This window comes from Nicotiana tabacum, chromosome 6, assembly GCF_000715075.1.
Source record: "Nicotiana tabacum cultivar K326 chromosome 6, ASM71507v2, whole genome shotgun sequence".
In the NCBI taxonomy this organism is placed as follows: Eukaryota; Viridiplantae; Streptophyta; class Magnoliopsida; order Solanales; family Solanaceae; genus Nicotiana; species Nicotiana tabacum.
In genome coordinates this window covers 38,668,405-38,683,535 of record NC_134085.1, presented here as the reverse complement: position 1 = coordinate 38,683,535, position 15,131 = coordinate 38,668,405, and the positions used below count along the sequence as shown (strand labels likewise).

General features: G+C 38.4%; 1 protein-coding gene across 4 annotated transcripts; it reads left to right on the top strand.

Moving 5' to 3' along the window:
- Positions 1–10,661: 10,661 nt before the first annotated feature.
- Positions 10,662–14,643, top strand: LOC107770019 (mannose-1-phosphate guanylyltransferase 1-like). 4 transcript variants are annotated; one of them, XM_016589274.2, is made up of 5 exons: positions 10,662–10,846; positions 12,624–12,752; positions 13,237–13,299; positions 13,385–13,624; positions 13,731–14,643. In XM_016589274.2, exons 2-5 carry the CDS (start codon positions 12,642–12,644, stop codon positions 14,400–14,402), a joined length of 1,086 nt encoding a protein of 361 aa, XP_016444760.2. In that variant the 5' UTR covers positions 10,662–10,846; positions 12,624–12,641; the 3' UTR covers positions 14,403–14,643. The 4 variants fall into 4 exon arrangements, with proteins under 4 accessions (XP_016444760.2, XP_016444761.2, XP_016444762.2 ...); XM_016589275.2 differs by having other exon boundaries at positions 10,663–10,846; positions 12,621–12,752; XM_016589276.2 differs by lacking the exon at positions 10,662–10,846 and adding an exon at positions 10,861–12,429.
- The last annotated feature ends 488 nt before the right edge of the window (positions 14,644–15,131 follow it).

Genomic DNA, 15,131 nt, shown 5'->3' with positions numbered 1-15,131 from the left:
CCAAGCATGCAATTCAATTAGTATGTATTTTCTTCCTTCTACTTTTAGAGACAAACAAAAAATAGAAAAATATAGTCGTTGTAGGTTTATCCTTTCAAAAAGAGACGAGCCTCTCCAAATAAAAGAATGCAAATTGCGGGGCCCTCAATAATTGATCATAATAAATACTTAGAATTTGGGATGGACTGTTTTAGTGAATTTCACTACCTTCCCCAAAGATAATAACGTGTTAGACTCTTTAGGCGCTACTTAATTAAATTACATTCTTAAATTCGGGTGCGCATTTATGTGACCCAAATTCAAATCTCAACGGAGTCGAAATGTGTTAACAACTACGGGTGCATTGATTGTGACGTGGTTCGAGATGCATTTTCATGACGTTGCAATTCTATAAAAAATAAATGATAATAATAAAAGCGGTTTAAACTTAATAAAAGCACATAAGTCACAACATGTATTTAAATCAGATATTTAGCCATTATAACAATTTAAGCGACCGTGCTAGAACCACGGGATTCGAGGGTGCCTAACACCTTCCCTCGGGTCAACAGAATTCCTTACTTAGAATTTCTGGTTCGCAGACTTCATTTGGAAAGTCGAAAATCTCCTCGATTTGGGATTCAAGATAAACCGGTGACTTGGGACACCAAAAGCCAAACCTTTCCCAAGTGGTGACTCTGAATTAAATAAATAATCTCATTTCGAATATTGTCACTTAAATTGGAAAAACTCCCTCGCGCATTTTACCCTTCGGGGCGGGCGCGCAAAAAGGAGGTGTGACAAAGTTTAGTTTTGGGTTTAATACACGCGTGGTTGAGCCTGTTGGTGGTGATGTTGGTTGTTGTTGTTTAGTCTTTTACAAACTTTTGGGTTTGTTCTATTGAGCTTGTTTGGTTTTCTTCAAATTTTCTCGGGCCTCGAATCTGGTTTGAATTGCTGCTGTTGGGTTGCTGTTGTCTTGCCGTGTTATTACTGTTGCTGACTGCTCTTTCATCTTCTTGTATTGCCATTTCCAGGTACACAGCTGTAACCTTGGTCATTTGTAAGCCGAAAACATAAGCATGAATATACATGAAGATTTGAAGCTTTAAGTTTGATCTAGTTTTTCTACTGATTTGTATATTAGGATATCTCATTCATTAATATCGTGCAAATGCCTGCCGAATGCATAAACTGGACTGTTGAATCTATTTCTACAAACATGTGAATAATGCTAGTAACTAATATTCTCGAATGTTAGTGATTGAAGTTAGCCTAATGTCGGTTTTTAAGCATTGACGCATTTCTTCGAAAAGTCATAAAAAGAGTAAGAAAAGAAAAATGGCTTTGTCTTACACATAGTCAATTCCAATAGTTCAAGTCATATAATAATGTTAGTTTAAATTAATCAAAGAATAGTTGGTTTATTTTGATATTACCGGGTGTCAATCTCGCGTTCTATTCATAATCTCAACTTTAGTGTTATTAACTAATAGAATAAGGAACTAAATAATCTCCCTTTGTACAAGCTCGATTACAATTTCCCATTTGCATTTGTCTTAGACTAATAACTAATAAGTCACGTCTTTTTTTAAGCATGTAATTAATTTGGAGATTTTATTTTAGAGACAAACTTAATAAAATGTAGTCACTTTAGGATTGTCCTTTTAAAATAAATGAGATGAGCCTCGCTGGATAAACACATAAATGGCGGGGCCCTCGTTAAATGTATGTATTAAATACTTAGATTCCGGGACGGGCCGTTTAGCAAATTTCACGGCCCCACCCAAAATAATGATACGCTAGTCGCTTTAGGCGCGTATTTAATAATGTTATCTTCTTAAACTCGGGTGCGCATTTATGTGACCCAAATCCAAATCTCAACGGAGTCGAAATGTGTCGTTAACCATGGGTGCATTGATTGTGACGTGGTTCGAGATGCATGTCCATGACGTTGCAAATTCCTTTAAAAATAATGAATGAGACGAGCCTCGACAAACAAGAATACACAAATTGCGGGGCCCTCAACGGATAGTTATTTCGAATGCTTAGATTTTGAGACAGGCCGCATAGCGAACTTTACGGCTTTTCTCAAAATAACAACGCGCTAGTCTTTAGGTGCGTATTTAATAATGTTATTTTCCTAAACTCGGGTGCACATTTATGTGACCCAAATCTAAATCTCAACGAAGTTGGAACGTATCAAAATTGCGGGTACTTATGTGGCGCAATTCGAGATGCATTCTCACGACGTTGCAATTCTTTGAATAAATAATAACAAAGCGGTAAACAGTTCAAATTTGCACGTAGGTTCATAATTGTATAAAATCAGATAATCAAGCCGAATATGACAGTTGAGCAACCGTGCTAGAACCACGGAACTCGGGAATGCCTAACACCTTCTCCCGGGTTAACAGAATTCCTTATCCGGATTCTGGTGCGCAGACTGTTAAACAGAGTCATTCTTTTCCTTGATTCGGGATTTAAAACCGGTGACTTGGGACACCATAAAGCTCCCAAGTGGCGACTCTGAAATAAATAAATAAATCCCGTTTCGGTTGTCCTTTAATTGGAAAAACTCCCTTCCGCGTCCCTTCGCGGCGGCGCGGGCGAAAAAGGAGGTATGACAGCTGTCCTCATCGACCCCAGCAAAGAAACCCTAGAAGGGGTTGTTTTCACTCGGGACTTCGCCTAGCTCGGACGTCTTCAACTTCTGAGCATCCCTAATGGTATCTCAGAGAAGGTCGAAAATGACGAGGAATGACCTACTGTCATGGCCTCGGGGAGATCATCCGAAGCACTCTTTTTAGGCAAAGGAGCTTCGAAGCTCGCTCCCTTTGGAGTATTTCCAGAAGTTTGAGAAGCAGTTACCACGTCAGGTGATGCAGGACCTTCATCCCCTTTTTCTTTTAAAATTCCTTCCTCAAGGCTAGGGGCCCCGATCTCAGTAGGCTTGATAGCCTCGACAGATTTCCTGGTTTAAGTCACCAGCGTCGAACCCTCCATCTCGCCACCATCATCGTCCAAGAATTGGTGGGCTGAGTCAATATCCACGTTGACGACAACACTTTTCTTGCTCCTCCGAGCGGGCTCTACTTGGCTTTGAGTATCCTCACTCTTCGAGGACCCTTTTCTCTTTTTATCCTCATTTGGCTTTGGAGCCGAAGATCCTACTTCCTCCCCGAGAGGGGGCGGCCTTATCTCGAAGAACTCACCAATACCTGTGATAGAGGAATCAGGTAACATGAAGAAAGACATTCTTAATAAGAAAAGAGACATTATGACGCATACCGTGGTGTTTCGCTTCCCACTTGCCCTTTGAAAAGTCCTGCCACTTGCGTTTGTCATATGTTGAAGTAGTAGCCAGTTTGCAAACCCAGTCCTCGGGGTCAAGGACCGCATTAGGCATCCACGAAACCGCTGCAAAAAAGTGAAAGGAATAATTATGCGAAGTTTAGCAAAATTTATTGAAAAGAACTAAAGCAAAGAATTCGACTCACGTTCGAAGTTCCATTTCTCGGGGAATGACAAGAACTCCTCGGGAATAACATCGACGGTCCTCACCCGGATGAACCGGCTCATCCAACCTCGATCCTTGCCTTTTTCATTACTGGCGAAGAAGGACTTGGTTGATCGGTGTTGGAGTTTGATTAAACCTCGAAAATGTTAAGGTCGATATAATCGGATGAGGTGGCTAAGGGTGAACTCGAACTCGGCCTTTCGATGAAGAAACTCATCATTATTATGATCCGCCAAAAGGACAGATGAATCTGGCCCAGGGTGACTTGATATCTTCGGAAGAATTTAAGCACGACCGGGTCGAGGGGACCCAACGTAAAGGGGTATGTATACACACTTAGGAACCCCTCTACGTAAGTTGTGATGTTCTCCTCACGAGAAGGTATTTGCAGAACGACCTTCTCTTCCCATTTACACTTTCTCCTCACAGCATCGAGGTGTTCTTTCCCAATTGACCTTATGTATCTCGATGCATGCTCTCGACGGCCGGGGACGTCGGGAGGGTTCTCAACTATAAAGTCCTTTTTCAAGGAAAAATTACCCGGTACGATCTCGTGAAGCGCCGGCAGTTTACTACTGGCCGGACATGAAGTAGAAGTGCAGGTTCCTTTTTTCTGAGGAACGGACTTGGAAGTTTTTGCCATCGGTTCTTTAGGAAAAGAAGGAAGAAATAAATAAATCGGTGAGGTTTTGAGCTAATACGGCGGAGGAATTAGTGGTGAAAAGGAAGCATATAGAGGAAATAGGTGTTGCAAGGTGGAAAAGTTCCTAATGAGAAGAGAAAACAAGAAGTATATATAGAGGAAGACGGCGACGATTCGTTAATATTGATGGCCGACCGGCTCTGACGTGCATTTAATGCTTTTTGGGGAAGAGAACCGACGGGACGCTTCGGTCATTTCAACGCTTACGTCATAAGAGTGATGCCATTGTAAAGGACTTCGGGAATTTAAATCGCTTCACATCATTTCATTCTAAGAAATGAGGGGACTATCTGTATACGGTCTAAATCGAAGAGCTCGATTTAGAAGACTTGATCACACCCCGAGCTCGAGTTCGAAAGCTCGAAGTAAGAATTGAGCCTGGCCGGGATATGCGCACCTCGAGAAGCAAATCGAAGACCCGTCGTGATCTGCCTCGAGGACAGTACAATTTCGATGACACTCAAGAAAGAACGGGAATTTCTCAGGGACACGTGGATCAGGGCATAAATTAAGGGATAAGATTTGTACGAAATAGTATGAGTCTGTACTAGGTTGTTATATAGTTGTACCAATAAAATTCTTTACCATAATTGGAAATGTACCATATTAGGGTTTTCTCCTCCTATATAAAGGGGACCCCAATCATTTGTAAAGGGAATCTCATTCACTGCAACAGAACATTCTACTTTGCTTTTCTTGTTTACTGTGCTCTACAATTGTTCTTCAGCTTTATTGTTTTTACTTTTCTGTTCATATTTTATTGCTCTTAACTCACCTCGAGGCCCCCAAGATAATCGAGCTCGAGGTCCCCATTACTCTAACAACACTGGTTTGGTTCAACAATTCTTCTTACGTAAACCTAATATTACTTGTATATTCACTAATATTAGAATAAATCACATATCTTTAAAACCACAAATCACATTTAATTGTTACTCACATTTTTTCGAGATAAACACTTGCTACTCATTGCATTGTGATAAAGCACTTTTATATCAAGTTCCAATTGAACCAAAATTCTTTTTATACTAAAGCTTATCTTAGCATGCACTAGTCAAACTAACTTTGGGGAAAAGAAATCAGAAGTCGACTCATAGTAAGAATGCCAAGAAAAAAAAAATGAAGAAGGGAAAAGTCAATCTTTATGAGAGAGGTTTTTAATACATCAGCTTACAACTCAACTTAAGAAATTCAAAAGTTGATAGTGTAATACTAAAATACTAGAGATTAATAATCATTAATCATGATACAGCTATATCCTACCCCCCCCCCCAAAAAAAAGAGTGAAAAAGAAGAAGATAAAATGGATAAAGTTAAGATTGTTGTTCCTTCTGTACTTGTAAATAATGATTCTGGAAATTAGAACGTTAGCTTATAAACGTAAATATAAATAAAACAGAAATTAATTCGAGCCCACTGAATTCACAATGTTTCCTTAAGGAATTTAATCCCCTCCTAGTACCCTAGGTTATGAATTATTTCCTCCCAGGATAGAACGAATTGCACACTGGTGTAGCGGTACTTCAAACCCCAGTGTTTCAGCGAATACAAAGATCGACAGCAAATCACACTTACGGATGCTTTGTTTGTAGTTTAAAACAATGCAGAACAAGGGAGGAAAACTCAGAAGTCGAATGGAAATTCTGAGAGGAAGGAATGCAAAGTATAGCCAATGTTGAATTCTTACTGAAGAGAATATCAGATTACAATTCGTTTTTCCAGTGTATACGCAGTGTATACACAGAGTGTATATTAAGTGTACACAGAGTGTATATTAAGTGTATACAGAGTGTTTCGAGTGTTTTTTCCGATGTGTTCTTCTTTCTCTCCAACTTATGCTCTATTTATAGCAGTTATTTGAGAGAAATCCGCCCCCTCCATGGTGCAACAAGCACTAGGCTATCATGAAGGAAGCACTTACATGGTGGAATGTACACTTGCTTGATGGGAGGAGCACTTGCACCATTGTGGGAGGTGCACTAGGCTGCTTATTGCTTAATGTTGCAACACAATACACGGATTGGAAAACATCCGTTACAAACACGGATTATATCACGTTAATATTCACTATTAACAAATAAATTTGGTCCAAAAAATTAATCAATCGATCGATCATTTGACCAAATCCGAATCCAAATCCAAATCCAAATCCCATTTCCCATTCACTCTAATTTTAAGACTATTTCATCTTAAACAAAAACTCAACAATCCCCCACATGAATGGGAAATGGCTATATCACGGAAGTATGCATGAAAAACTTGTGTGATTTGCAAGCAAGAATTAATTGCATCTGGATAAGTAGGTTTCCCTTTGAATTTTCCGTAGTGAACTTATGTCGGATATACTCGGTCAATCGGTAGATTTGATATCTTTGAACCGTCAAACTTTAGTGTATACCTAGACAACCATAAGTCACACAATCAATCCCTTAACCATCTTTGGTTCTCATTGTTGTGTTCGTTTCAGCCATGAACACTGCCTGGTTTCATAAGTGCGTAGAGAATTGGCCTTGAAAAATTCTCCTTGAAGTGGCTAACACTTCACACTTACATAGGTGATTCCTAAACGTGTCATCCCGTAGATACACTATTTGATATACCCTGTATCAAATTTAGAAATCATTAAAAAGCCTTAATGCTTTATCCTTGGTACTGAACATTGTCTCATCACGAGAATGGACTAAAAAAATTTTGTTGACAATGTTGAACCGTCATTAATGACTTTGTTTGATCTCCTTGAACCTAGATCTTGGGATCTCCAGTCTTCTAGGTAGAGTTACCGCCACAATGACTTGTTCTCGGCCATAGTCCCATTCCCCTCGATGATTTCTCAACTACCTCTCTAGTTAGGCCTTTTGTAAGTGGATCCGACACATTATCACTTGACTTTACATAGTCAATCGTGATAATTCCTCTAGAGAGAAGTTGCCTAACGGTTTTATGTCTTTGTCATATATGACGAGATTTACCGTTATACATAACACTCTCAGCCCTTCCAATTGCCGCTTGGCTATCACAGTGTATGCATATTGGTGCAAACGGTTTGGGTCAAAATGGAATGTCTTCCAAGAAATTCCGGAGCCATTCAGCTTCTTCACCGGCTTTATCTAAGGCTATGAACTCAGCCTCCATTGTAGAGCGGGCAATACATGTTTGTTTGGATGACTTCCAAGATACAGCTCCTCCACCAATAGTGAATACATATCCACTTGTGGACTTCGAATCAGTTGAACCGGTGATCCAATTTGCATCACAATATCCTTCAATCACCGCAGGATATTTACTGTAGTGCAAATCAAAGTTTTGGTTATGTTCTAAGTATCCCAAAACTCGTTTCATTGCCATCTAATGAGATTGACCTGGATTGCTCGTGTATCGACTTAGTTTACTTATAGCACAAGCTATATCTGGTCGTGTACAATTCATAATGTACATTAAGCATCCCAACACACGAGCATAATCCAATTGTGATATGCTTTGGCCTTTGTTCTTTGCTAATGCAAGATTCACGTCAATTGGAGTCTTTGCAACTTTAAATCCTAAGTGCTTGAATTTTTCAAGTACTGTCTTAATATAATGAGATTGTAACAATACCAGACCTTGAGGAGTCTTTTGGATCTTAATCCCCAGAATTAAATCCGCAATTCCCGAGTCCTTCATATCAAACTTGCTAGTTAGCATACACTTAGTAGCATTTATGTTGGCAATGTTATTACTCATTATCAGCATATCATCCACATATAGGCAAACAATGACTATGTGATTTGGAACATTTTTAATGTACACACATTTATCACATTCATTTATCTTAAAACCATTTGACAACATTGTTTGGTCAAATTTCGCATGCCATTGTTTGGGTGCTTGTTTTAGTCTGTAAAGGGACTTAACAAGTCTACATACCTTATTTTCTTTACCTGGAACCACAAACCCTCCAGGTTGTTCCATGTAAATTTCTTCCTCTAACTCTCCATTTAAGAAGGTCGTTTTAACATCCATTTGATGGATTTCAAGCGCTGGCAACAAAAGATGTTCTTCTACTTGACTACGTTATGTCTACAGAAGTTCATCAAGGAAGATGTTCTTGATCTTCCAGATGAAACTCCAGAGAATGATAGCTTTCTTGTGATTGAGGCGTGGAAGCATTCTGACTTCTTGTGCAGGAATTATATTCTTAGCGGACTGGAGGATAATCTGTATAATGTATACAGTGGCGTGGAGACGCTCTCTATGGGAAATGCTGCTACAGAAAAAATTGAAGGATATGGAAAGATATTTCTCAAGATGACTTCTGGCAAGGTCATGACTTTGAACAACGTCCTTCATGTTCCCGAGAGTAGGAAGAACTTAGTCTCTACTGGACTTCTTGTAAAGCACGGTTTCAAATGCGTTTTTGTATCTGACAAGGTAGTGATTAGTAAGAATGAAATGTTTGTAGGAAAAAGGTACCTTACTGAGGGCTTTTTCAAGCTGAATGTAATAGTTGTTGAAACTAATAATAAAACTTCAGCTTCTTCTTACTTACTTGAGTCAAATAATTTATGGCATGTACGTTTGGGTCATGTCAAACCTTGCGAAAAATGATAAACTTGGAAGTATTGCCTAAGTTTGAATGCGAAAAAACAAAATGTCAAATATGTGTGGAATCTAAGTATGTTAAACATCCTTATAAGTCGGTTGAAAGGAATTCAAATCCTTTAGACTTAATTCACACAGATATTTGTGACATGAAGTCAATATCATCTCGCGGTGAAAAGAAGTATTTCATAACTTTTATTGACGATAGTACTCGATATTGCTATGTTTACTTACTTAATAGTAAAGATGAAGCAATAGACGCATTCAAGCAATACAAAAATGAAGTTGAAACACAACTTAACAAGAAAATCAAAATGATAAGAAGTGATAGGGGTGGTGAATATGAATCTCCTTTTGAACAAATATGTTTAGAATATGGAATTATTCATCAAACAACAGTCCCTTACACGCCCCAATCCAATGGGATTGCGGAAAGAAAGAATCGTTCATTAAAGGAGATGATGAACGCATTGTTGATAAGTTCTGGTTTGTCACAGAACTTGTGGGGGGAAGCCGTTCTTACGGCCAGCCGAATACTAAACCGAGTACCCCATAGTAAAACACAATCCATTCCATATGAAAAATGGAAATGAAGGAGCCCAACTTGAATTATTTTAAAGTGTGGGGGTGTTTGGCAAAAGTGCAAGTTCCTAAACCCAAAAGGATAAAAATAGGACCGAAAACAGTTGATTGTATTTTCATAGGATATGCGACTAATAGTAAAGCATATCGATTTCTGGTTCATAAATCAGAAAATCCCGACATTCATAATAATACGGTTATAGAATCAGATAATGCTGAGTTCTTTGAAAATATATATCCGTATAAAAAGGAATGTGAGTCGATTGGTGAAGGATCTAAACGACCTCGGGAAAAAACAAAAGAAAGTACATTTAATCAGGGGGATCCAAGACTTAGTAAACGTCAAAGAACGTCTACTTCGTTTGGACCAGATTTTGTGACAACCAAATCTCAAGAAAACAGTACAAGTTAGAGCTTAGAATTAAGGGGTATGACTGTAGAATGGCAAAAATTAAATGAACGCCTAATGTGTTGTTATTTTTTGGTAAAATCTCATGAATCCGTAGTTCATGGCGTCTATTAACTCAATGACAATCCATATCACCTAACTTGTAGAAATTTTTTAATTCAAAAGCAAGATGCATATGGAATATCCATATTTTATTCTATTTATTTATTGTTCTTCTTAAAAGTACCTCCTGGAAAATTAATGCGTTTAAGTTTCACCTACCATAAGGATATATGGAGGAATCAACTACATGTTGGGTTGTTGAGATAGAATCCGAAAGCCCAAGTTTTCCCACATCTATGACATGATTGCATGCATATTGAGTATTGATAGTCAATATTCTATTCCTTTAAACTGTGTGTTCCTACCTTTCATACAAGTATCAATTAGTATAATTATTGCTCAGATTTAGATCTTGCACTTCGCGAATAAAAATAAAAGAATATTACAACTACGGGTGGCAGCCTAAAAATAATAAGATAGTAGTAGGAGTAGTAATTAACCGAAGAGGGTATGATAAAGGGAATATTATTATTATAGATTGGCTGTTTGGGCAAATTAAAGGGAAGTGTACGTAAGATTCATGATTATGGTCTATCTTTATTACCAAAAAAAAAGATTCATGATTATGGTGTGATTAGTAGCTACCCAATCCCAATTCCCCATAATGCCAACTCAGCAATATATGTACTTCCAGTAAAACATAAGAATCATACTCCCAAATCCCAATCGGGCGTGAACCGGTAAAAAAGGTAGCCCGTATTTGGAAATCTGTCAATATGGAAAACTTACATTACAATATACAAATACAAAGTTGTGTATGACTCTCTCCGTGTGTGTATATATTTGGGGATAATCCTTGTGTTAAGTATTGCTTTGTGTTTTTGCCAACGCTCTTCTAACCCAACCAACCACCCTTTGAAAACACCCCGACGACACTCCCTACCTACGGTCAAACCACGAATTCTCCTAAACTTGACTCAAACTCCTCCTTCTACTCACTCTTTTCACTTTTCTTAGATCTCTGATTCCAAAGGTGAATTTCATGCTCTCTTTCTTAATTTCCGCATTGTTTTTCGTTTTCACATGGATCTTGATTCCATTTTTCTGTGTTTTCTTCGTTAGCTTTGTTTGGATCCCTTTTTATTTTTTTTCCTTATGGAGAATTTGATAATGCGCTCGCGATTTCGCTGTCCATTTTGATTTCTTTGTGTTCAATTTTGTTTATTTGAGATAATTTGCATGCCTAATCGATGACTTATGTATAGGCTATGTGTAGAATTATGTACATAATGTGCTCTGGATCTGATGCTGTTAGGCTTTTCTTTTCTTGTCGTCTTTGCTTTTTTTCCCTTTCTTACGGTGCTTTTGAGTTGCAAATTGTGCGTAGGATTTCGTATTTTAAGTTCTATATAACTAGTGCTACAAGCTAGGTGTGTGTGTAATCCATTTTGTCGTTTAGACACCTCTAGGAATTCAGTGTCATCTTCTGCAGCTATGAATCTGCTTTTACGCCCGACTTTCTGGGTTACATCTTTGTTTCTTTCTTTAGAAATACAGCTGGAGTGAGGTTTTAGGCTACTTGTTCTAGGTTCATTTCCCCTTCCAAATGTCTCCGCTTACCTATGTGTTCGAGTCAAAATCAATTATTTGTTCTTATTTAGTGAACTTTTTAGTACATATGCAGAGTTTGGGTCAAAGCTACTGTGTTCCCATAAGTAACCCTCTACATCCGCCCCTGTATGCAGCTGAAATAAAGCTACTACGATTTTTTTTTTTTTTATACCCCTCCCAAATTAGGAGGATCTATAGTGTTTCCACACTTCCCCTCCATGGTGACTCGAACCCAGGACCTAACGGTCGTAGGTGGAGGTGCTTTTACCAACTGAGCAAGCCTCACTTGTCGCTACTACGATTTCCTTTTGGTCATGTAACCTTTTTTTACCCGTTTCATACTGTGACTTGTTAAAATCCTAGATGTAGCTCAAGCATCAGCAAAAGAATATGTGACAGGGAAATGTACTTTTTGATGCTTCACTGCAAAGCTAGAATAAATTTAAATTCCTTGTTTCTATAAGATAATTGAAGAGATAAAGTGACGTAGAAGGAAACTAACATGTATGAAATGTGAATGAAAACACATTATGTTTCAACTTTTCCTTTGTTATTTTAACCTGTAACCATGCCTAAAAGTGTGAGAAAAGTCTAACTTTCCTCTCCTTTTTGTAAGGAGATAGAGAGAAATAGCATTCGTTTATGTAACTCCGTTTAAACCGCCCTTATCCAATCTACTGATACCACATTATTTACCAAAAGAAATGAAAAATTGAAAGGAATTTCCACCCCTATTAAATGATCCAGCCTGGGATGTAGCTGGAATTTTTGTTTTCTTTCCAGCAAAATAGCTTGGACTGACTTTTCTGAACCACTTTATGACTTCAGTTAATCTCAAGATTCACGTATAAATTTGGCAGTTTGCTACAACCCTTCTTGCAACATTTGCTAGTCTCTTTTTTAATCCACTTTCATGGATTGGTAATTCATTTACTTCAAGTTGAACACTATATGAATGACTATCTTTATTCGCTACCTGTCATGGACAACCGACTGAACATATAGGTGAGGGTGATAGTGAGCTTTCATCATTGCTTCTTCTGTACGGTTGTAAATACAAGGTTCCATAGTTCTGCACGCATCTTCCTTTTGGCTGGATAAATTTGGAGAGGAGAGAGCCCATTTTTAAATGCAGTATATGTTTTTTTCTCTTACAACGTCTGATCAACTGTGCTGAAATTCTGCCTGATTCTTAGCAGGAGCGTCGAAAAATCAGGATGAAGGCACTTATTCTTGTCGGAGGGTTTGGTACTCGGCTGAGGCCATTGACTCTTAGTGTCCCAAAGCCACTGGTTGAATTTGCCAACAAGCCCATGATTTTGCATCAGGTAACCTTTATGAGAACTCTTGGTTAGCCTCGCGTATTTTCAGTCATATAGTAGATTCTGTCATAAAGATCACTCTAACTGCGCACCTACTCAAAGAAATATGCCTTTTAGTCGGATTGCTAATCTTGTTTTTTCATCCTTTTAATTGGTTGTGTGGATTTTGAGAACGTCATTTCACTATTCCAGTTTGTACTTTATCATATAAAAGAATTCGGAATATCTTATTTTCCACCCGATAAATTCAAACTATATTTGTCTATATGACTCCAATACTTTATTCCCTCAAACAAAATTTCAAATGACCTAAGGTCTGGAATACCTAGGGCTTCATCACCCTGCCTCTGCCAGGTCATGATCTCTAAAAGAGAATGGGAAATCTCAATAGGAGTTTAATTGTGCCTTGCACTTTCTGTATGTTTTCCTTTTCTTTCTAGTTTTGCTATTATATCAAAACACCGACTTTCCTAAACATTTTGTACGTCAGATCGAGGCTCTCAAGGCTGTTGGAGTGACTGAAGTGGTCTTGGCTATTAACTACCAGCCCGAGGTCAGCATCTTTCCATTTAGAGATCTAAGTAAGGCTAAATCTTTAATGAGCAACTAATAGAATATACAAACTCCTTTCGATGCAGGTGATGCTGAACTTTTTGAAAGAATTTGAGACAAAACTTGGGATAAAGATCACATGTTCTCAAGAAACTGAACCACTTGGGACTGCAGGTCCCCTTGCTTTGGCTAGAGACAAGCTGGTAGATGATTCTGCTGAGCCGTTTTTTGTTCTTAACAGTGATGTTATCAGTGACTATCCTTTCAAGGAGATGATTGAATTCCACAAATCCCATGGAGGTGAGGCTTCTTTAATGGTGACTAAGGTAAGTTATCAGTTACATTTCTTTTTGAATTTAACATAGCGTGGGTCTTCCTAGATTTATGAGGGGGATGTTGAGTATAAAAGGTAAATTTCACTGGTTGATACAGGTGGATGAGCCTTCAAAATATGGTGTTGTTGTCACGGAAGAATCCACTGGCCAAGTTGAGAGATTTGTGGAAAAGCCTAAGTTATTTGTTGGCAACAAGATCAATGCTGGAATTTACCTGCTGGACCCTTCCATTCTTGACAGAATTCAATTAAGACCAACATCTATCGAGAAAGAGATTTTCCCAAAAATTGCAGCGGAGAAAAAGCTATATGCAATGGTCCTACCTGGATTTTGGATGGACATTGGACAGCCAAGGGACTACATCACAGGTCTTAGACTCTACCTAGATTCCTTAAAGAAGAGATCTTCACCGAAACTGGCATCAGGTTCTCACATTGTTGGAAATGTCTTAGTGGATGAAACTGCAACAATTGGAGAAGGATGCTTGATTGGACCAGATGTTGCGATAGGCCCTGGTTGCGTGATTGAGTCTGGGGTTAGACTCTCACGTTGCACTGTGATGCGTGGAGTTCGTGTTAAGAAACATGCGTGCATCTCAAGTAGCATTATTGGTTGGCACTCAACTGTTGGACAATGGGCTCGTGTTGAGAACATGACCATTCTCGGAGAAGATGTCCATGTTTGTGATGAAATTTACAGCAATGGTGGAGTAGTCTTACCCCACAAGGAGATCAAATCTAGCATCCTGAAACCGGAAATAGTGATGTGAGTAATTTCTAGTGCCAGAAAGCAATAAGTTATGTTCAGTCTGTTCAAAATGTATTTTCATTTTCCTTTATTTGGTTGTTTTTCTATTTCCTCATCAATTGTAAAAGTATGGGAAAGGTGAGTGATGTAAGGTGATGCTGAAGGGTTGCTGTTGTGAAAGGTATGAGATGTTGGAAGTTTTGTTTATTTTGTAATTTTCGGTGTATATACGAATAAAGAACTCTGCTAGAGGTTGTGTTTAATTCGTTGGATTAATCATGTATAGTAGCTCCAATTTCTTTTAAACTTGTCTGGTTAATTTCTGTGGCTTAAAATGGGGTATTTGGTCGTCCTTCCTCTTCAGGATGACAATGGTTTCTGTATAAATGGCCTCTTCTTATCTTAAATGGTTTACTAAATCATGAATGATTGCATCTGTATGGTAAACAGTCTACTTGGTTGAACAGACTCATGTATGTTATTTTATCTCTAGTATTCATGTGTTCTCTGGATAAGAAAATGTGGAGAAATGCAAAATTAAAAAAGAAAAGAAAGGCTTTGGGAGGGGGGGGGGGGGTTGACAGCTCGTACATGATGTTTTACCTACTGCAAAAGAAAAAGACAATGAAAATTTATACGAAGCCTACGTAGATTGCTCTCCTTTCAATTTTAGAATCTTCAACAATGGGGACCCAAGATATTGGTGGGACTTATTACCATCAACTATAAGAAACATTAGTTTTTGTCATGT

Bases quoted from the DNA above. Each gene is read 5' to 3' on its own strand.
- LOC107770019 (XM_016589274.2), top strand. From the start codon at position 12,642: ATGAAGGCACTTATTCTTGTCGGAGGGTTTGGTACTCGGCTGAGGCCA. The intron at 12,753-13,236 runs GTAACCTTTATG...TTTGTACGTCAG, and splicing joins AGCCCATGATTTTGCATCAG to ATCGAGGCTCTCAAGGCTGT. The intron at 13,625-13,730 runs GTAAGTTATCAG...TGGTTGATACAG, and splicing joins CTTCTTTAATGGTGACTAAG to GTGGATGAGCCTTCAAAATA.